This window comes from Polypterus senegalus, chromosome 5 (genome assembly GCF_016835505.1).
Source record: "Polypterus senegalus isolate Bchr_013 chromosome 5, ASM1683550v1, whole genome shotgun sequence".
In the NCBI taxonomy this organism is placed as follows: Eukaryota; Metazoa; Chordata; class Cladistia; order Polypteriformes; family Polypteridae; genus Polypterus; species Polypterus senegalus.
Genome location: NC_053158.1, coordinates 175,988,964 through 176,011,963, shown reverse-complemented (window position 1 = coordinate 176,011,963; position 23,000 = coordinate 175,988,964). Strand labels below are relative to the sequence as shown.

The window sequence follows — 23,000 nt, the reverse complement described above, 5'->3', positions numbered from 1 at the left end:
GTCCGCCCACTGAGAACGAACACGGTGCTGTCAAAGGCAGATAGTGAATCGCCCACCACCGCCCCCATTCAACACGCAGCCACCCGAGGCACACTACAATGCTACCCCCCGCCACCCCGTTCACCCTCAATGGCTCCTGTTTAGCCACAACCAGGTCACCGCTTGCAGCATCACTAAAGAATGAACGAGAACAAATGGGGCAGCCGTGTGTGGTGGGTGGGCAGTGAAACGACCCCCTCCGTTCCATCCAGCCTGCGTCCAGTCAGGAGCAGTAGCTGCGGAGGCGTAGTGGGTGGGCAGCGAACCGCCCCATCAAGCCTCTGTCCTACACACGAGCGATAGCTGTGGCCCCGGTGACTATGGACCAAGGGTCACTGTGAGCCGCCTGAGGGACACTACACTGCACGAGCAGTGAAATCGCCCCTGGCCTTCGTCCAGCCACTACTTGCAGCGCCCCCCAGGCTGAAGATTAACAGAGCGTCAGTTACTGAGGCGCATGCGTTGTAGCTGCAGCCCTGTTCGTAAGTCAAAGGTCGGATGTATGTAACTTGGGGACTACCTGTATTCGATCTCTTTTTGCTGTTCCTTTATTTCACCGAGTAGTTTTGAGACTTTCAAATTTTAGTACTTTCATAATCTCTAACCTGCTCTTCATGTGTATCGTGCCAACGTTTTTGAACCTCTTTATGACATTCTACTTTGTCTTGTACTCTTTGTCTTTTCTTCTTCTACTGCTTGTCTTTTATTTCCGCCTCCGCTTGGACCTGTTAGGTTTTCAATTCGTCTCTTGGCACAAAGTTTCGTCTAATGGGGCTTGAAATTATTTCTCTGAAAATGTCTCATCTCTCTAAAAAAGTCTTGTCTCATCCCAGGATTTTTTTTATATAATAGACAGATTACAGTTGTGGCTTAATAACCAACGAGTGAGGGTAGAGGTGGGTCTTCATTTTAGAAGCTTGATCCTGTTTAAATGTGCTTCTCTGTATTGGCAGAAGAAGAGTTTATGGAAATAGTTTATGTAACTATATGATAGCAAAAGTATATGTGTTTGGGACAATGGTAACATACAACTGAATACCAGACATCTGGTTTATGCAACACTGAGATTTTTTCATGAACATTTTAATATTATTTGATGTTGTAGGTTCTCATATTGAAGCATGTTGTATCAGGAATTTTGTTATCTAAATACTCCTTTAAAACATGACAAAGTTATTTTTTCTCTGTCATTACTACAAGCAATTCAGGGTAAGTATCAAATAAAAAGATGACAGTTTTTAGGTGGGATATTCCTTTTAACACTAGAATTACCAGAGCCTACAAAAAACTTGTAGATCCGTCCCACCTTAAATCGCTTTTCACCTCTCTGTCAGCGTCTTTTGTCCTTTAAATGTGTTGATAAGCAGCAAGCAGTCTGCTATCACATGCCCCACTGGCGCACAGTTTTCTCAGCTCAAGTCTGTTTAACCTGCATGTCAGTTGCTTGGAGTTGTATAGAGTGAGAAGTCAAGCAAAATCACACTTTTTATAAATACTATATCATTATTTGGAACACATGAATTTCATGTGTGTTCCGTGTCTACAACGATGTATGTAAACACATTGTTAAAGACACGTTTTTCATGTTTTAGTAATAATTGACAAAATGTAGACATGAAGTTTATAATGTGTGAAGCCTGAAGTCCAAATATCAAAGAAACACTTTCACAAAAGGTACAAATTGAACAAGTGCGCTTTTATTCAAAAATATAACTGCAGAAAAACAACATGCGTTAGGGGGCGACATTGACACGCATTTACTATGACTGCTTCGGTGGCACAACGGTATCAACTGTTGACTGGTAATCAAAACTTCACGGGTTCGATCCCCGATGAGTCCGTTTTGAGAAGTGAGCTGCTTTTATTTTTACTATTTTAGATTTCAGTCTGTAACAGCCAGTGTAAATGTATGATACTTGTAAAGGTTAGCTTTGTTTTTTTTTTCCTTTTTTTTTTAAATTCAGTTTAATTCTCTCAGTCGCGTTCATGATCCTACCCTATCCCCCCCCCACACCTCATCTGACACTGCTGTTTTCACATAAAGACGTGCTATAGATCTGCACTCTGTAGGAAGTAAGTAAATAAACCAAGGACGGTGTATGTGCCCTAAAAAGAAGTCTGACTGCATTCTCGTACCAATGCTTGCGAACTGAAGTGTCTGTGTGCACTTTTCGTGGCATTACACGTGTATTTTTTGAGCATGCCCATGTCGCTCAAACACAGGAAGCTCTGCAGTGTACTTGTGACTTTCTTTTTTCTTCGGTTATAGTTTTGAATAAAAGTGCACTTGTTTTGTTATACTTGTACATCGACATTTATATGTTACTTGCATAAAAGCCAGATCGAATATTATTTATTTGGATTTATTTACTTACTTCCTACAGAGTGCAGAGCTAAAGCGCGTCTTTATGTTAAAACACCAGACCAGAGAATCTTATTTCTCACCATCTCAGAGGCCTTCAGGTGTCTTTTAGCAAACTCCAAGATAGAACTTTTTGGCCTTAATTCTAAGCGGTATGTGTAGAGACAACCAGTTACTGTTCATCACTTGTCCAATACAGTCCTCACAGTGAAGCATGGCGGTGGCCGCATCATGCTGTGGGGGTGTTTTTCAGCTGCAGGGACAGGACGACTGGTTGCAATCGAGGGAAAGATGAAGTACAGCCAAGTACAGGGATATCCTGGACAAAAACCTTCTCCAGAGTGCTAAGGACCTCAGACTGGGCCGAAGGTTTACTTTCCAACAAGACAATGACCCTAAGCACACAGCTAAAATAACGAAGGAGTGGCTTCACAACAACTCTGTGACTGATCTTGAATGGCCCAGCCAGAGCCCTGACTTAAACCCAATTGAGCATCTTTGGAGAGACCTAAAAATGGCTGTCCACCAACGTTTACCATCCAACCTGAGAGAACTGGAGAGGATTTGCAAGGAGGAATAGCAGAGGATCCCCAAATCCAGGTGTGAAAAACTTGTTACATCTTTCCCAAGAACACTCATGGCTGTATTAGCTCAAAAGGGTGCTTCTACTAAATACTGAGCAAAGGGTCTGAATACTTAGGACCATGTGATATTTCAGTTTTTCTTTTTTAATAAATCTGCAACAATTTCAAAAATTCTTTTTTTTTGTCTGTCAATATGGTGTGCTGTGTGTACATAAATGAGGGAAAAATTAATTTAAATGATTTTAGCAAATGGCTGCAATATAACAAAGAGTGAAAAATTGAAGGGGGTCTGAATACTTTCCATACCCACTGTATTAGTCCATCTAGAGGCCATTAAGGAGTCAGGTTTGTAGGGAAACATAAAGAGACCATAGAGTGAGTATTGTGAAGAAGACAGTCATATGTCAGATCAGGGAGGTATAAGCTAGACCCTAACAGCAGTGAGAATGTAGTGAGGAAGAGAATATATCAAGTGGGCAGGAGTATTCTGGACAACTTTGAGAAGTTGGATAGCACTTTTCAGGAGTCCTAGTTTTCCAACCTGGACAGCACAATGTAGAGAGTAAACCAGAAGCCGAGTAGAATAACTTGTAGGGAAGTTGTGTATGTTGTGGATAAGAAGCAATAGGATTAGGACACTTTGTTCTTTATAGGAGAGTGCCTGTCCAAAGATAGACTGAAAAAGATGTATACAGATAGAAGCAGTAGCTAGATAAAGACCATCACATCGAGATGGCTGAACAGTACAAATGTATAGTAGCTATGAATACATGTAATATAGGTAGTGACAGATTCATAAACCATTTATACGGGTCTACAGGTGCTGAAGACTGGTGAATCCTGACCTAGTAAGAGAACTCAATACATTTAGTCCCTAGTAAAGTAAATTTTATTTGTTTACTTATTGAGATTGGTGGAACCCAGCCACAGGAGATGCACAAACCAATGTGTTTCTTCATGCCGGTCCCCAGCCTAGATAAATGGGGAGGTTTACATCAGAAAGGGCATCCTGTCTAAAATTTTGCCAGATCAATATGTGGACAACAATACAGATTTCCATACCGGATTGGTCGAGCCCCGGGTCAACAACGGCCACCATCAGCACTATTAGCCAACAGGGTGCTGGTGGAAATTGGGCTATTGTTGGATGAATAAAGATTAGGGGCAAAGGCGTGTCCAGAGGCAGGGGGGAAAGAAGGTAAAGAGAGTGAAGGTGAGGGTAGGAACTTTGAATGTTGGCAATATGACTGGTAAGGGGAGAGAGTTAGCTAATATGATGGAAAACAGGAAGGTTGATATATTGTGCATGCAGGAGAACAGATGATGGGGAGTAAGGCCAGGTGTGTTGGAGGAAGGTTCAAATTGTTCTAACATGGTGTGTATGGGAGGAGAAATGGGGTAGGGGTTATCCTGAAGGAACAGTATGTCAAGAGTGTTTTGGAGGTGAAGAGAGTGTTGGACAGAGTGATGATTATGAAGTTGGAAACTGAAGGTGTGATGATGAATGTTGTTACTGCATATGCACTGCAAATTGGGTGGGCGATGGGTGAGAAAGAAGATTCCTAGAATGAGTTGAATGAAGTGGTGGGGAGTGTACCCAAGGGAGAAAGAGTGGTGATTGGAGCGGATTTCAATGGACTTGTTGTTGAACAGAGGAGATGAGGAGTTAATGGGTAGGCATGTTGTCAAGGAGAAGAATGCAGAAGGTCAGATGGTAGTGGATTTTACTAAAAGGATGGACATGGCTGTGGTGAATACGTATTTTAAGAAGATTGAGGAACACAGGGTGACGTACAAGTGTGGAGGAAGATGCACACTGGTAGATTATATCCTATGCAGGAAGGCCAGTCTGAAGGAAACTGCAAAGTGGTCTGTAGGATGATGTTGGATATCAAGAAGAGGAGGAGAGTGACAGCAGAGGATCAAATGGTGAAAGATGAAAAAGGAAGGCTGTAAGGTTAAGTTCAGGGAGTAGGTAAGACAGGCACTTGGTGGCAGTGAAGAGTTACTAGACAGCTGGGTAACTACAGCAGAAGTAGTAAGGGTGACAGCTAGAAGGGTGCTTGGTGTGTCATCTGGACCGAGGACGGAGGAAAAGAAAACCTGATGGTGGAATGGAGAAGTACAGCAGAGTATACAGAGGAAGAGGATGGCAAAGAACAAGTGGGATAGAGAGATGTAGAAAGTAGACAGGAGTACAAAGATTTAAGGTGTAAGGTGAAGAGAGAGATGGCGAAGGCTAAAGAAAAGGCGTATGATGAGTTGTATGAGAGGTTGGACACTAAGGAGGGAGAAAAGGACCTGTACCAATTGGCTAGACAAAGGGACCAAGCTGGGGAAGATGTGCAGCAAGTTAGGGTGATAAAGGACAAAGATGGAAACGTACTCACAAGCGAGGAGAGTGTGTTGAGCAGATGGAAAGAGTATTTTGAGAGGCTGATGAATGAGAGAGAAGTTTGGATGATGTGAAGATAGTGAATCAGGAAGTACAGTGCATTAGCGAGGAAGTAAGGACAGCTATGAAGAGGATGAAGAATGTAAAGACTGTTAGTCCAGATTATGTACCTGTGGAAGCATGGAGATGTTTAGGAGAGATGGCAGCTAAGTTTTTAACCAGATTATTGAATGTATTCTTGGAATGTAAGCGGTTGACTGAAGAATGGAGAAGAAGTGTACTGATTTCTGCTAATAAGGGGGATGTGCGCAACTGTAGTAACTACATATGAATAAAATTGATGAGCCACAGCATGAAGGTATGGGAAGGAGCAGTGGAAGCTAGATTAAGAAGGGAGGTGATGATTACCAGGCAGCAGCATGGTTTCATGCCAGGAAAGAGCACAACAGATGCAATGTTTGCTGTGAGGGTGTTGATGGAGAAGTACAGAGAAGGCCAGAAGGAGTTTGTCTTTGTGGGCATAGAGAAAGCATATAACAGTGTGCCTAGAGGGGAGTTATGGTATTGTATGAGGAAGTTAGGAGTGGCAGAGAAATGTATGAGGAAGTGTAACTGAGGCCTGCGTTAGGAGTGACGGATGCATTCAAAGTGGAGATTGGATCAGCTCTGTGTCCTTTCTTATTTGCAATGGTGATGGACAGGTTGCCAGACGATTAGACTGGAGTCCGAGTGGACTATGATGTTTGTGGATAACATTGTGATCTCTAGCGATAATAGGGAGCAGGTTGAGGAGACCCTGGACTGGTGGAGATATGCTCTAGAGTGGAGAGGAATGAAGGTCACTAGGAACAAGACCGAATACATGTGTGTGAATGAGAGGGAGGTCAGAGGAATGGTGAAGATGTAGGGAGTAGAGTTGGCAAAGGTGGATGAGATTAAATACTTGGATTAAACGTACAGAGTGATGGGGAGTGTGAAAGAGAGATGAAAAAGAGAGTGCAGAGTGGGTGGAGAAGAGTGTCAGGAGTAATTTGTGACAGACTGGTACCAGCAAGAGTGAAAGGGAAGGTCTACAGGACGGTAGTGAGATGTTATATCGGTTGGAGACGGTGGGACTGATGAAAAACAGGAGATAGAGCTGGAGGTGGCACAGTTAAAGATGTTAAGATTTGCTTTAGGTGTGATGAGGATAGACAGTACATTAGAAGGTCAGCTCAGGATGGACGGTTGGGAGACAGAATCAGAGAGGCAAGATTGCTTTGGACATGTAGAGAAGAGAGGCTGGGTATGTTGAGAGAAGATTGTTAAGGAAGAATCTGGCAGGTAAGGGGAAAAGACGAAGGCCCAAGAGGAGGTTTATGGATGTGGCAAGAGAGGACATGCAGGTGGTGGGTGTGACAGAACAAGATACAGAGGACAGGAGGGCATGGAAAAAGATGTTTTGCTTTGGTGACCCCTTACGGGGAGCAGTTGAAAAAAGAAGACGACTTACTGAGATTGATGGATTTGACTGTATTGTCTGTCCTGTGAGTCTGTATCCTTGTTTTAATGTTTCTGCTGCTGTATGCATGTGAATTTCCCCTTAGGATTAATAAAGTTTATCTAATTTAATCAAAATGTTATCCTGTTATTCCATGTACAGTCACATGAAAAAGTAGGAACACTCTTTTATTCCTGATGTATAAGTCTTAATTAGCACTACTTTAACTGCCATCTTCATTGCTATGGAAGCAGCGAGACAGCACTCACTTTTTCTTACATAATTTCCATTCCTTTTTGTTTAAATAAAAAATGAAAAGGTAGACTTTCTTCTTCTTTTAGCATTAGTTCATTGTAATGTAACCCAGTGTTGCTAGTGCTGCTTCCTACCAGATCAATTGTCCAGTGCTTGAATCCTGTGCCAGGACATTTTTAGGATGTTGTACCGTGTTAGCCATTATGGATGTGGTGAAAAGTTAATGAAAATGACACCTTTTATTTGCTAACTAAAAAGATTACAATATGCAAGCTTTTGAAGCAACTCGGGCCCCTTCTTCAGCCAAGATGTAATCCAGAAACTGGAGTTCCCTGTGTTTATATACACACTAGGACAAGTAACTACATTGGAAAACCTTTAAGTGAGACATTTTAAATTAAAAAAATTAAGAGACCTCTTCAGGCTAAGATTCATTTAGCAAGAGAGGAGAACAAAATATAGTCAAGATCGCTGGATAAGGTAACTGTCCAACAAAGTCTTTTGAAGTTTCTGATGAGTTTTTCAATACAATGTGAATCTGTAGTCAGGTTGTCTGGGACAGGGCGAGAGATGTAAACAATCCTCATATCTGGCCATAAAACTCTTGACTCTATTTAAACCATGTTGTAATATGTTACATTTTAGCATGAGTTTCACTTCACATTCTTTTCTCTCTTGTTGTGTTCTGAAGTTGCCCATAAGCACAGTGACTTTAAAGTCCCTCTCACAGTGTCCATGGCTGTTGAAGTGGGCTGCTACAGGAACATCTGTGCTGCCATGTTTAATGTGGAACCTGTGTAAATGAATTATCTGGCAGATTGTTTGTCCAGTTTCTCCCACATAGAGGGCAGTGTCGGGACATTTCATACAGAGGATTTGGTAGACTACATTAAATGATCTGCAGGGAAATGATCCCTTTATGCGATGCGCCATCTAATTACATGCTCTTTTGTTATAAATGTGAGCACATGTTTTACATCTTTTCTGTAGGCAGGCAGATGTGCCATTTTCTGTTGGTCCACTTTGGGAGTTTTGGACAACACTCTGCCACATCCCGGTATGACTCTGAACTGCCCTTACTCAAGCCCTTTAGCTGCCTCCCATGCGCATGTGTGTGACATGTTTTATGTCCTATATGTAACAGCATAGAACTCAAAGAGGGTGTACTTACATTTTTATATGACTTCATGTTTGGTGTGGGCTTTAGAGGTTGTTTTATAATTGCAATCTGTTGTGTTGAAAAACTGTCATGGAACTTGAAGGAAAATCCTACTACATCTGTTTAATTAACGCACTTGCACATTCACTGCCTGTTTCTCAGAGAATTGTATCACTTTTACATTCGTAACATGTACATTACTGCAGGTTTTTAAACATTTTTAAAGGTAACCATTACTAAACTGCTGGGATCAGTGAACAAAATTCTTTTTACTGGAATATGTTGCAATTCAAGTGTATGATATTTACAATTAATAGAGCAGCCCTGCAACATTATTCTGATTTACCCTAATCAAGCTCATAAGTCATTTCTGCTTTGTATTCACATTCTCTGTTTTAAACCTTAAATAAGATGTTCAACATACAGATAGATTCATGTGCTTCTGGCATTTAGCAGCAACTAGGTGGAGTTTAACAAATGTCTGTTTGATTAAGAATCAGTCAAGTCACTTATTTAATAATTATCCCGAGACTCAAAGTGCTTATTTGCACATTTCACATCAGTGAAAGCATATTGTGTACTTTGTAGTAAATATTCAGTACAAGTAACAGCAGGCATATATTGGGGAAGAACAAGTGTCATAGCTTTAAATTGGATTTGGAAATGTTTGGACCAAAAGAACATTGTGGACATTTTTTGGTGGTAAAGCCTTAAAAATAAAGCTACCAGTTAGAATCGGGAATGTTCATTACAACATTAGAACAATCTAGACGAGACCAGGCCATTCAGCCCAGCAGAGCTCTCCAGTTCTGTCCAGTTAATTCTTCAAAAAAAAACATCAAGTCTAGTTTTGAAAGTCCCTAAAGTCTTACTGTCAACCACACTACTTGGTAGTTCAGGGGTCTCAAACTCCTGGCCCGCAGGCCATATCCGGCCCCCCGTCCCCTACCCACCAGCCTATATATGACGTCAACAAAATAATGCAATCCGGCCTGCAGACAGTAAATTTATTTAACTATTTTCGCCTACCTTATTTACTTGTTTAAGTCCAAACTCATTTTAAAATAATAATTTTTTTTTTTATTTATTTCAAATTAACATAAATCTTTCAGTTCTGTCATTTGGTGCAAATGTGCAGTTTTTGATGAAAAGAAAGCAAGTTAATTTTTTTTGTAATTTATTTGCTTGGTTGTCAATAAAAAAGGTGTCCCTTTCCAAACCCAATAAAAAGGTGGATGCTAAACACAGATAATTTCAAGAAAGATGGACATTACAGTATTTTTTGTGGAATTCAGTGGGAATGCCACCTGTCTTACATGCAAAGAAAAAGTCACTGTTTTGAAGGAATATAACCTCAAACGTCATTACTTGACTAAACATGGGGAATGGTATAAGTATCGGGGAGAAGAGAAGGAAAAACTAGCTACGCTGCTAAACAAAGGCCTGAAATTACAGTAAAGTCTTTTTCGCAAAGCAAAGAAGGATGCTGATGGTGTGTTGGAAGCTAGTTATGTGGTAAGTGAGTTAATCGCTAAGGCAGGAAACCCATTCACTGAAGAGCAGTTTCTTAAAGACTGTATGTTAAAATTCGCTAAAATATTGTGTCCAGAAAACAAAAGCTGACAAAAGCTCCAACTAAACTGACACTGCTCAACTAGTGATTTTCATTAGGGGTGTTAATTCCCACTTTGATGTGACTGAACAGTTGCTAAGTTTATGTCCGATGCACGGCCGTACCACAGGCAATGATATACTACATATCAACTTCTGTGTGACACGATTGAGTGTGCTGGTTTGCCATGGAACAAACTGGTAGGCATCACCACAGATGTAGCTCTCTCTCCATGACAGACAAACAAAATGTAGCGTTGGTTCGAAAAGGAAAAGGCAGATCCAGCAGTAGTTTTCAACAAGCACTGTGCAGCAAATGCTTAACATTTGAACATGTCATATCTGTTGTTCTGAAACATATTTATCGTATCAGGTCAAGGAGTTTACAGCATCACCAGTTCAGAGCCTTTTCAGAAGAAATTGAGTTAGTACTTAGGTGCGCTGGCTCAGCAGTGGAAATATCCTGAAGAGATTTTTTGTGTTGAGAATAGAGGTGAAAAATTTCATGGCAGATGGCAGAATGGATGTTCCTGAGTTGGAAGATCCACAATGGGTCATGGACCTTGCTTTCTTAGTGGACATTACACAGGAGCTGAACATACTTAACTTGAAGCTTCAGGGCACTGATCAGCTCATCACAGCAACTTATGAAAGTGTGAAAGAACCTGTATTTATTAAGATCCATAACAGGATATAAATATCTACAAATAGTTGATAACAGATTCATAAAATACCAGTAGGTTCCTGATTTTTAAAATTACTCTATACAGTAACACAAGCTAAGTTCAGGTTTCTTGATCTGTCAGTGTCCTGCTAGGTAGCCTACTCCACATTAAAGATTTATATTTTGTCTATATATTAGGAACCTGGTCTAAAGAACCAATTTATTATACAAAGAACATTTCACAGATTTAAATTTAAAAACTATTATTATTAAGAGTTTATGGTAGTGTGTTGTTTTCTTTGTAGGTCTTGGTAATCAAAGAGTAAACGTGAAGGTTTATTCACTATAAGCCTTTTCTTTCTAAGAAGGTTGCCTGAAAGTGTCTCATTTACAGGATGAAACTGTTCATTCCAGGGTTATGGTGATTCTGCATTTAGTGCTTCGTCCTAACACCTCCAGAATGCTGGGTCCAAATCTCAAGACTTTATAGACTGTATAGACTTTATATGTTTTCCTGTAGTAAGTGTTTTGTGAGAGTACTGCAGTACTGATTGTGTTTCACTTCCCTACCAATGAGACTGTGTTGAAATAAGTAGGTTAAATAAATAAAGGAATAAAAAAAAATCCATCCATCATTCTACTCCTAACTTAAAAGGAGCTGGGTGAACCAATTTCTATGCCAGTCATAGCAGGGCAAACTCATTCTCCACCCAAAGACATCCACCAGATCAGTTTCAAAATTCCACTTACTGTATCTTAATCTGTACATTTTGGAGAAACCAGAGTGCACTGGAATAAATTCACATAGGCACTACAAGATTGTTCTACAACACACAAACAGTGGCTGGCCCAGGGATCAAATTAGACTCTTCAAGCTGGGAAGCAGGAGAGCTAACTGCTCTGCCACAATGCTGCCTAAGATGAAAAACTGAACATTTTTTATAAGAGATTTTTTTTTCCTGTGTTTTTAAAAATAACAAATAGTCTTATCAGTGTGTATATATGCCTGTTTATGTATATGTCCTTGTTTTCATTAAAGCTGGAATTTTGCTGGAAGCTTTCTTTCTTGATCAGACTAGATTTGTCATAGAAAATGAGCAAAGGAGCGGAGTCTCCTGTGGGCTGGGAGTACTATAATGGCAGCAGAGTTTGCCATCTATCACTGTGACCCAATTTATTAAGTGCTGATATCCTGAGACCTTGTACATTTTCTTTATTTCTGTCATTCTAGACATTTAAAATTATTATGTAAAAGCGTTTTTAAATATCACTGTAAAAAATAGCATTTCAGTGACTGTATTTTCATCAGTGTACAGTTTTATGTGCCTGAAATCTTTTATTCTAAAAACTGGCCTTCTTTTGCACCTGCCTCACCTGAAAATGTCAGTTAGATTTATGTTGTTTCCTTCTAATTTTTTTTTTAGACTAGAAATGTATTGCCGGGAGTTGACTCAGCGCTTTGATGATGTATGGATTGTTTCTGGACCTTTGATGTTACCCAAAGAAGGAACTGATGGAAGCAAGTCTGTTTTCTACAAGGTACTTTTTATTACCATATGTATTTTAGTTTTTAAATACTTACTCTGCATTTACCACTTTAAAGAGTACCACTATTTCATTATATGTTGTGGTGCTTATTGGAGGTTTACTGCCATAAAACTCTGTTATCCTCCTAGTGTCAAAGATGTGCAAGTAGGAGGATTGGTCATTGTAAATTGATAGAGTGAGAATGTGAGTGGACTCGAAGCTCATACACTTGAGCTCCCCAAGAATGGAAGGCAGATCTTCACCCTGTCAAATAAGCAAACCAGCCTCTGTGCCGCAACGTCAGAGGTTTCACCTGAAGCGCTGGCATCCAAGGTTCGATCCCTGTAGGGGATGCATAAGTGTGTACACCTGACAAGCCCCAATAAGGGCAAAACACGTGTCATGTACTCTTCATATTGTTTGGCAGATACTGTATCATATATATCATATATAACCACATATTCACCCCTTGCAAGGAATCACTATATTATACTACATTGAATCACTGTGGATTTCATTTGTTTATTTTTTTTAATTGCTAAACAGGGAAAAGACTCCTTGATATTAAAGTGAAAAGTGACCACTCTGCAAAGTGATTTAAATTAACTACAATTATAAAACACAAAATAATTGACTGAAAATCTCCTGTATTTTCCTGCACTTATTTTACTCTCTACCTCAAAGCCTTCCATATGCTGCCACCACTGTGCTTTATGGTGATGATGTTTTGTTTTTGATAATTTGCAGTGTTTCGTTCAAAATACGCCATTTAGTGTGATGGCCCAAAGGTTTAACCATGGTCTCATCAGTCCATAGAACCTTCTTTGAGCTGACTTCATAGTCTTACATGTGCTGAGATGTTATAAGTACTTTTTAATAGTGTCTCTCCAATCTAAGAATCTGACTCCTTCAGAGTTCTCAGAAGTTTCTTTGTGGCCTCCCTCACTTGTCTTCTTCTTACACAATCACTGAGTCTTAGTGGATGGCCTGCTCTATGCAGATTAACAACTGTGCCTTACTCTCTTCATTTCTTTATTATTGATGTAACTGGACTTCAAGAGATATTCATTTTCTTGTCTCCATCCCTAGACTTGGGTGTTTTAATTACCTTTTCACAGAGTTGCTTGGAGTATTCTTTTGTTTTACTTGTGTAGGTTAGGGGGCATTTATACTACAATCAAATGAAACCCCTTAACTACAGACCGTTGATTGCCATTGAACTAATTGTGTGACTTCACAAACCAACTTGCTGCCTTAGTGACGATTTAGGCATGCCATGTTAATGGAGGTGAATACTTGCATCATCAGTTATTTTGTGTTTTATATTTGTAGTTAATTTAGACCACTTTGCAGAGACCTCTTTTTATTTTGACGTTATAGGAGTTTTCTGTTCATCAGGGTCAAAAAGGTTTCATTCAAATCCATAGTGATTCAATGTTGAATAAAAATAAAACATGAAAACGTTTTCTGCATGTGTGTGTATAATTCTGTTTATGTGTGTGTGTGTGTGTATGTGTGTGTGTATATATATATATATATATATATATATATATATATATAAAATAGCCATCCCCGCGGCTTTGACCACATATTAGTGAAACAGGACAGAGAGAAGGGCTCCACACAGCTCTCTAGTCCTGACGTCACTCTTCCCCTCCCTGCAGCCTCTGTCTCAAATTAGCACAACTATATCGCTCCTGCAAGTGAACTATGATTCTTAGCACAATGAGAGAAGTCGCAAAATCAACCAGAATGTTCAAGCAAATTATAGAAAATAAAAATCTAAATCCACTAAGTAGTTATCTCGTTCACTAACTAAGTGGAGATAAGCTTACACCCCGAGGCAGACGCATGAGTGAGGAGGGCCCCGGCCCCTTCCCCGAAGCCCGATGAGTCTCTCTTGGATTTGCTCTAATAAATCGGTACCAAAAGCGAACAATGATACTTATCGCGATGAGAAAGTCACAAAATCAACGGATTGTTCAAGCAAATTATAGAAAAAAAAGCCCGCTCTAAATCCGTTAAGTAGTTCTCTCGTGAAAAGTGGACAGACATACAAACGAGTCTAAAACTATAAGAAATTTCGCGCTTGGACCCCGAAATGTTTTAAACCGCTTCTAGCGAGCACCTTATGGGCCAAGGGTAACCTACATTCCAAATTTCAAGTCCCACGTCCTCATGGTTCGGGAGATTTCATGATGAGTGAGTCAGTGGTTTATATATTATTATATACTGTATATATATAATATATATATATATATATTATATATATTATATATTATATAGAGTGACAAAAACGACCAAGAGACATTGGAAAGGTTTGGGGGCAGCCACCCACATAATATTTCCGGGCTTCAAAATTGATTAACTAGAACAGACATGTTCACACGACTGAGTCCAAAACAGAACTGACTGCTGTCTTAAGATGGCAGCTTTTTAAAAGGAAGGAAGTGATGTCATCAGGGCTGGAACCGGACGTGACGTCATTGGCTGCCCCAGGACCTGGCGGGACTTCCCGAGAATGGTCAGCAAGGAATTGAGAAAGAGAATCAGTGCACTGCGCCACTCTCTGGTTAGGCATTGAATTACATTTATTCAAGCCCTTTAGTTGTCCCCTAATTGCGTGTGTGTGACTAATATATATATATATACACACACACACATATTATACAGTAATCCCTCCTCGATCGCGGGGGTTGCGTTCCAGAACCCCCCGTGATAGGTGAAAATCCACGAAGTACAAACCATATGTTTGTATGGTTATTTTTATATATTTTAAGCCCTTAGAAACTCTCCCACACTGTTTATAAATATTCTCCGCACAGTTATACAGTAAACCCTCGTTTATCACGGTTAATCCGCTCCAGACAGATAAATGAATTTCCATGAATTAGGATTCTTTATTTATAAATCTAATATTTTTGCAGTTAGAGCATTGAAAACCTGTTTACGACCTTCTAAATACGTTTTTTAACATTATTAGAGCCCTCTAGACCTGAAATAAAACCCTTTAGTCAAAAGTTTAAACTGTGCTCCATGACAAGATAGAGATGACAGTTCTTTCTCACAATTAAAAGAATGCAAACATATCTTCCTCTTCAAGGTGCACGTCAGGAGTGGAGAATGTCAGAGAGAGAGAAAAGTAAACAATCAAAAAGCAATAGGGCTGTTGGGCTTTTAAGTATGCAAGCACCGCGATAAAGCAGCGGCAATGAAGGGATCAATGTGAAGGTAGCCTTTCAGCATTTTTTAGAGGAGATTCCGTATCTTCTAAGCAAACAGCCTCTGTGCAAACAGCCCCTCTGCTCACATCTCCTCCGTCAAGCGCAGAGAATGTCAGAGAGAGTGAGAGAGACAGAGAAAAGCAAACAATCAAAAATCAATATGGGCTGTTAGAGCTTTTAAGTGTGCGAAGCAGCACGTAGGAAGCATATCGTATATCATTGAGGAGTTTTATTTAATACGTAATACGTGCTCTGATTGGGTAGCTTCTCAGCCATCCGCCTATAGCGTCCCTTGTATGAAATCAACTGGACAAACAAACTGAGGAAGCATGTACCATAAATTGAAAGACCCATTGTCCGCAGAAATACGCAAACCAGCGAAAAATCCATGATATATATTTAGATATGCTTACATTTAAAATCCGCGATGGAGTGAAGCCGTGAAAGTCGAAGCACGATATAGTGAGGGATCACTGTATATATATATTTTGTATCAAATAATTCTTTAAAATATATGCATAATATAGTTGAAGAAAGGCATCAGCTAACATATTTTTGTCTTTACTATACAGGTCACCACTTAATTCATTCTAACGCTGTAGTCCTCTTTTTGAAAATTTGAATTTCTATTTACTTCAGTTTTTTTACTTGTTATTTAAGGGTTTTTTTTCTTTTGGCCATTGAATTTGTTTGCTTAATTATTTTTTAAGGTGTATCTTTCTTTTCCTAGTGCTCATTTTTTTAACTTGATTGAGTCATTCAATATTACAGTAGTATCCAGTACAAATAAGATAAATCAGTTATAATTTAATAGCCATTCCCCAGTGAATCTTTATAATTCCACAACCCTACACAGAATAAAAAAATAAAGTTGGTATCATTAAAATTCTGATATTAACAATACTAATTCCTTGCAAGCAAGTTTGATCGGAGTCCATGTAGTTTAAGACTAGTATGTTTAAATCAGACCAGTTTGCCTCGTTCTTGTGTGAATTGTCTTTTTGAACAGATAAGACTCTGTATGTTAGAACACATTGTCCTGTCTAATGCTTTTTCCCAGGTTACATCTAAAGATGTACATGAAGAGTAATGCTGTTTGAAGAGGTTTCCATTTGACACTTTAGTTCACTCTTCAGTTTTTGACCCTAATATGAAATTAAATGATTTTGAGTCATTTTGCATAACTAGATTAGAACGTCTTGATTTTCATGTTGCCCTGCATGACTCTTGACTGAAGGGTCCTTGAGGTTGCTGCCACATTGTGTCATCGTCTCCTCCTGTCTTTGTAGCTTGTCACTCAAGGTTTTTGACCTGACACATTACAGACTTTCCTGGTAGTTTACTCTTGAAATTCTTCATATGCAATTTGAATTCCAAAAGTCATTCACTTAGAGATGTAGAATGAGCTAAAACTTTACCCATATGAAGGTATGAAGAAAAACCATTGTAAATTACAAAAAAAGTAATTAAAAGTAATAAACTGAGGTAATATTTTAGAAGTCTTTGCTTCCCTTTGTCGTTGTAGGTTAATTTTACTGCTATAAACTGTAGAAAAATTTGCAGCACTTCTAAAGAACAGACTTGGTGTCTGTCAAAATAAGTAGAAAGATGTAATGAAGGGCCATTCACACTGTGTAAAGCACAAACATGAAGCAGTTGATACTTGCTGTGTATTTTCACTCTTCTCAATAATTATGGGTAATTTTTTTTTTTTATTTATTAGTTGTTCTTTTCTTTGAGTCATTTTCCTGTGACTCCTTTGAGATTGAGCACAACTGACTTCTGTGGAGATGTTTATGGGCGTTAAAAACACACATACATTGATTTCTTGTAAGCTTGAATTTCTTGATTCCTTTCATCTTAAATATTAAATGTCTTGTTCAGAATGTATCTTCTGTCCATCTTATGTTATTAATAACACAAATATGAGTTTGAGTCAGAGAGGTTGTTGTTTTTGCCAAGGTTAAGGCAATGAGAGAATAGTGATTTTTCTGGAAATACTTCTTTGCTCATTTGTATCCTTAATTTATGAGACTTGTGTTAAAAAGAAATACAGTAACTGTGTCTAATGGAATAAATTACAGAAAACAATCTTCATTAGTTGATGCGAGTTGATTGTGTTTGGCCTTTAACTTACAAAGTGTAATTTTTCTTTCCTTATTTTTTTTCTTCAGGTGATTGGAAATGATGAGGTTGCTGTCCCAACTCATCTTTACAAAGTTGTGTTGGCCCAAAGAAGCAATGGGCCCTCCAGGTCGCTGGCTTTAGGAGCCTTTGTTGTTCCCAATGAACCAATTGGCTTTGACCATCAGCTTCCAGAATTTCAGATGAGCCTGGAGGACTTGGAGAAGAAATCAGGTCTCACCTTCTTTCCAAAGATTAATCAAACACATGAAACTCGGGATCTGTGTAAAGTAGACACATGCAAGTTAATGGACTATAAAGAGTTTAAATTGTATATAACAACAAGTCAAATACATAATGCAAAGACTTTGGCCAGGCTAGAAAAATTAATGTCAGAACTGAGGGAACATGATATTGAACCGGATGATTATCTCCTTAAGCAATATGAAAGTAAAAAGAAGGAATTGGGTTCTGTAGCCAGTCAGGAACGAAAGTCAGGTTAACATGAAAATGACTCCGTAATGCGGCAATGACCTGTAGATCAAAAGTGTGCGCTGTTTGAGATATTTTAATGTTACATCTTTGATTGTTTTTTTTTGTTTTTTTTAATAATTAAAACTTTTATACTTGTGTAAAACCGTAGTATCTGACTTTGGTTCAGGTGATTATGTCATCTGTTAAATAAAAGCTGCTCGATGTAAATCAAGGGAGTTAACAGTAACAAATTCAAAGTTTTCCCCACTGTGGAACAATTTTAAATAAGTTTGTCCCAGGGGTTGGGGGACTTGCTAATCATGTTAGCCTTTGACTTCCATTTTCTAATGTCATTTTTCATAATGATAATTCCAGTATCGAAAATATTTGAGATTTAGATATTGACAACTATAAATAATGTAGGGGTCAGAGGAGAATAGGGAAAATAACCTAAATTGCAAATGGAAAGATGGTCACATCCATATATATTAACCTGAAAAAAATGTAAAAATACATTAAAAACCTTACAGAATATTGTCTCTCCATTTCACTTTCAGTCTACATTACCTTGAAATGCTCTCAGAGGCAGCCTGCATAGCTATGGCCACCCCATCCTCTGCACCTCCGGGTCCTTTCTAGCTCTTCAGGGGAATTCCCAGATGCTCCTAGGCCAGTTGAGAGAAAGAGACAATCCTTGATATGTGTCCTGGGTCTTTTCCCAATTGGCCATGCCTTGTCCATACCTCATAAAACTGCTCAAGAGGCCTTCTGACTACACTTAGGCTCCTCTCCATCCAGAGAAGCAGTGATTTTAATCTGAGGCTCTCCCTCATTGATAACGTTTTCACCAAGCATCCCTGTGCAAGAACCTTACTTTGGACACATAGGTGTCGAATGAGATGTAAACTAATCGGTAAGCAAACCACTTTGTTCAAGGACTTAGATTGTGCATAATTAAAATGCCTAGTACAATGTCTGTTAAACTGTTGCCATAGTCGCCATTTTATATTCAAGTAAAATGACTTGATAACTATTAAGTGTGCTGATTAAAAATCCCAGTTACTGAGGTAAGATGCCTTTGAATTGCTGGGGCATTGCTTACATCAGTGAAGCCACAACAGTGACCACTTGGAAAGTATGATTATCCTCTGCTGATAAGGCAGCAATTCAGAATTTTCCAAATGTTAAGAGAAAACTCGCTTCTCTGTCTTGATTCTGTTAAAATTGCATGGTTGTTGCTGCTTTGCTTTGCTGTTTTCCAAAATGTAAAAAGATAATTTCTACTCAGGAACATTTTGACAAATGCAAATAACATCTTTGATGTGTAGGGGGAGCATATAGTTTTAATTCTTATCACACTATATGTAACGTACATTTGCTGCTGCTTAAATTTACTTAAAATAGATGAGGATTCAATGTAACCAAGGCAACCCTTCCCAGCAAGGAGACACTAAGTTGAACTTTATTTTAGGGTAAAAACATTTTTTTTTTTTTTAATGCGTATATTAGATAAAAAAATGCATTAGCCTTCTGCAATAAGAATAACTTTTATGTATTTTAACTGATATTCTACCTGCACAAAGGAGATCCCATTGTTCATTTTGACATTTACATCTGCTTCAGTTTAGGTATTCTTCACCTCCCTCACTCTCCCTCTGTCTGTCTCTGTATAAATTTATATATACATGTGGGCATGTACAGTGGTGTGAAAAACTATTTGCCCCCTTCCTGATTTCTTATTCTTTTGCATATTTGTCACACAAAATGTTTCAGTTTGTTGTTTTAGTTTTCTCTTTATTTAACTTGAGAAAGATATTATTCATCCATTCTGAGATACAAGTCAGACATTCTGTTAGTGAATCAATAGAATCAGGGTCATCAGGTGCTATTGATAAGTACAGCTGTGTGTCATCAGCATAGCTGTGGTAGCTCACGTTGTGCCCTGAGATAATCTGACCTAACGGAAGCATGTACATTGAGAAGAGCAGCGGACCCAGGATAGAGCCTTGTGGAACACCATATCGGATATCATGTGTCTTCGAGTTGTAATTACCACAACTCACAAATAATTTTCTCCCTGCCAGGTAGGATTCAAACCAATTTAAGACACTGCCAGAGAGGCCCACCCATTGACTAAGGCTAACAAACTAGACTTCAACAAAAATGGCATGTGATGGCGCTTATAAAGCATAATAAGGCGTTGAAATCCTTTCTTGGGGTTCTCTGATCTGGAATAGCGCTCTGTCTCTGCCAAGTGTTAGTTCACAATGAGACGTCACCTTCCGGGAACACCTTGAATATACAGTCCTCCATCCAGAACGGGTGGAGTCAGTTGCCCTCATTGGGCATCTTTTCAATGCTGTAGGAACAATAAGAGATGATATCATTAGGGCCGGTGCCCCCACTAGGCCCGGGGTGGTATTGCTTACCAAGGATGAGCCAGGAGGGCAATCTTCAGATGCGCATGCATGACAATGATCACATAACTGGGTTACTCACAGAGAAATCTACATGTGTTAGCCCAGTTTCTCTAACCAGAATAAGGGTCTACATGGCATTTTTGTGAATTATGGTGGATTATTAAAGCGCATGTACAGTGGTGTGAAAAACTATTTGCCCCCTTCCTGATTTCTTATTCTTTTGCATGTTTGTCACACAAAATGTTTCTGATCATCAAACACATTTAACCATTAGTCAAATATAACAGAAGTAAACACAAAATGCAGTTTTTAAATGATGGTTTTTATTATTTAGGGAGAAAAAATCCAAACCTACATGGCCCTGTGTGAAAAAGTAATTGCCCCCTTGTTAAAAAATAACCTAACTGTGGTGTATCACACCTGAGTTCAATTTCCTGATTACTGCCACACCTGTTTCAATCAAGAAATCACTTAAATAGGAGCTGCCTGACACAGAGAAGTAGACCAAAAGCACCTCAAAAGCTAGACATCATGCCAAGATCCAAAGAAATTCAGGAACAAATGAGAACAGAAGTAATTGAGATCTATCAGTCTGGTAAAGGTTATAAAGCCATTTCTAAAGCTTTGGGACTCCAGCGAACCACAGTGAGAGCCATTATCCACAAATGGGAAAAACATGGAACAGTGGTGAACCTTCCCAGGAGTGGCGGCCGACCAAAATTACCCCAAGAGCGCAGAGACGACTCATCCGAGAGGTCACAAAAGACCCCAGGACAACGTCTAAAGAACTGCAGCCCTCACTTGCCTCAATTAAAGTCAGTGTTCACGACTCCACCATAAGAAAGAGACTGGGCAAAACGGCCTGCATGGCAGATTTCCAAGACGCAAACCACTGTTAAGCAAAAAGAACATTAGGGCTCATCTCAATTTTGCTAAGAAACATCTCAATGATTGCCAAGGCTTTTGGGAAAATACCTTGTGGACTGATGAGACAAAAGTTGAACTTTTTGGAAGGCAAATGTCCCGTTACATCGTGCGTAAAAGGAACACAGCATTTCAGAAAAAGAACATCATACCAACAGTAAAATATGGTGGTGGTAGTGTGATGGTCTGGGGTTGTTTTGCTGCTTCAGGACCTGGAAGGCTTGCTGTGATAGATGGAACCATGAATTCTACTGTCTACCAAAAAATCCTGAAGGAGAATGTCCGCCATCTGTTCGTCAACTCAAGCTGAAGCGATCTTGGTTGCTGCAACAGGACAATGACCCAAAACACACCAGCAAATCCACCTCTGAATGGCTGAAGAAAAACAAAATGAAGACTTTGGAGTGGCCTAGTCAAAGTCCTGACCTGAATCCAATTGAGATGCTATGGCATGACCTTAAAAAGGCGGTTCATGCTAGAAAACCCTCAAATAAAGCTGAATTACAACAATTCTGCAAAGATGAGTGGGCCAAAATTCCTCCAGAGCGCTGTAAAAGACTCATTGCAAGTTATCGCAAACGCTTGATTGCAGTTATTGCTGCTAAGGGTGGCCTAACCAGTTATTAGGTTCAGGGGGCAATTACTTTTTCACACATGGCCATGTAGGTTTGGATTTTTTTCTCCCTAAATAATAAAACCATCATTTAAAAACTGCATTTTGTGTTTACTTGTGTTATATTTGACTAATGGTTAAATGTGTTTGATGATCAGAAACATTTTGTGTGACAAACATGCAAAAGAATAAGAAATCAGGAAGGGGGCAAATAGTTTTTCACACCACTGTATAAAAGGTATGATTTTGCTTGACTTCTCACTCTATACAACTCCAAGCAACTGACACGCAGGTAAACAGACTTGAGCTGAGAAAACTGTGCGCCGGTGGGGGATGTGATAGCAGACTGCTTGCTGCTTATCAACATATTTACAGGACAAAAGACACTGATGGAGAGGTGCAAAGCGATTTAAGGTGGGATGGATCTACAAGTTTTTTCGTAGGCTCTGGTAATTCTAGTGTTAATGTGTACAGGATAAAGGAGAAGAAAACACATACATGTGGAGAGAGCATACAAACTCCACAAAAGTTATTGCCAGGCTGAGAAGTGAACCGGGGCTCCTGGAGGGGGGTGATGTGCAGCACTAATCATTGTTCTGTCTGCTGCTGATGTTTGTTTTTTTCTTAAAGCACAAATGATACATAAATCAAGAGGAATTTTCTGAAGGGAATTCTCAAGGGGTAAAGCCAAGTAGCAGACCACAAGTTGAGAAGACATCTGCAAAAGCACAGCTGTGTCCCACCTCGGCCATGACAGACGAGACTCGCAACCCCAAGTAATCGTCTGCACTGCTAAATCCCAGAATGCAGAATCTCAGGCCCTGGGGAATGCAGCTTATGTCTGACGCGCTAAATGTCCTAACACAGCAGATGTCCCCTCATTGTAGCTATACAAGCACTGGCTGGCTGCTTGCAATTTTATTTTCTTTTTTAATGCATCAGTGACAGAAACGTTAACACCAACCTTGACAGACTAAGCCAAAGCTTACCATTGCTGTGTAGGCAGGCCAGCCAGCCAGCACTATTCTCAGACACTCCAGTGAAGGTCAGGTCTGCTTTAAGCAGGGGTTCTCAAAGTTGGTCCTGGGGACCCCCTGTGGCTGCAGGTTTTTGTTCCAACCAGATTCCTAATCGGTGACAACACC

At 39.5% G+C, this 23,000-nt stretch overlaps 1 protein-coding gene across 5 annotated transcripts in view; it reads left to right on the top strand.

The window, feature by feature from the left end:
* Positions 1–23,000, top strand: part of LOC120529657 (nuclease EXOG, mitochondrial-like) — a 78,587-nt gene that overhangs the window by 38,472 nt on the left and 17,115 nt on the right. For 3 of the 5 annotated variants that reach the window (XM_039753650.1, XM_039753651.1, XM_039753648.1), the window contains exons 5-6: positions 11,974–12,088; positions 17,475–17,658. In XM_039753650.1, the coding sequence (XP_039609584.1) occupies positions 11,974–12,088; positions 17,475–17,658 (299 nt within the window). Of the gene's footprint in view, positions 1–11,973; positions 12,089–17,474; positions 18,062–18,455; positions 18,812–23,000 lie in introns of those variants that run through there. The other 2 variants (XM_039753649.1, XM_039753647.1) reach the window with 2 other exon arrangements.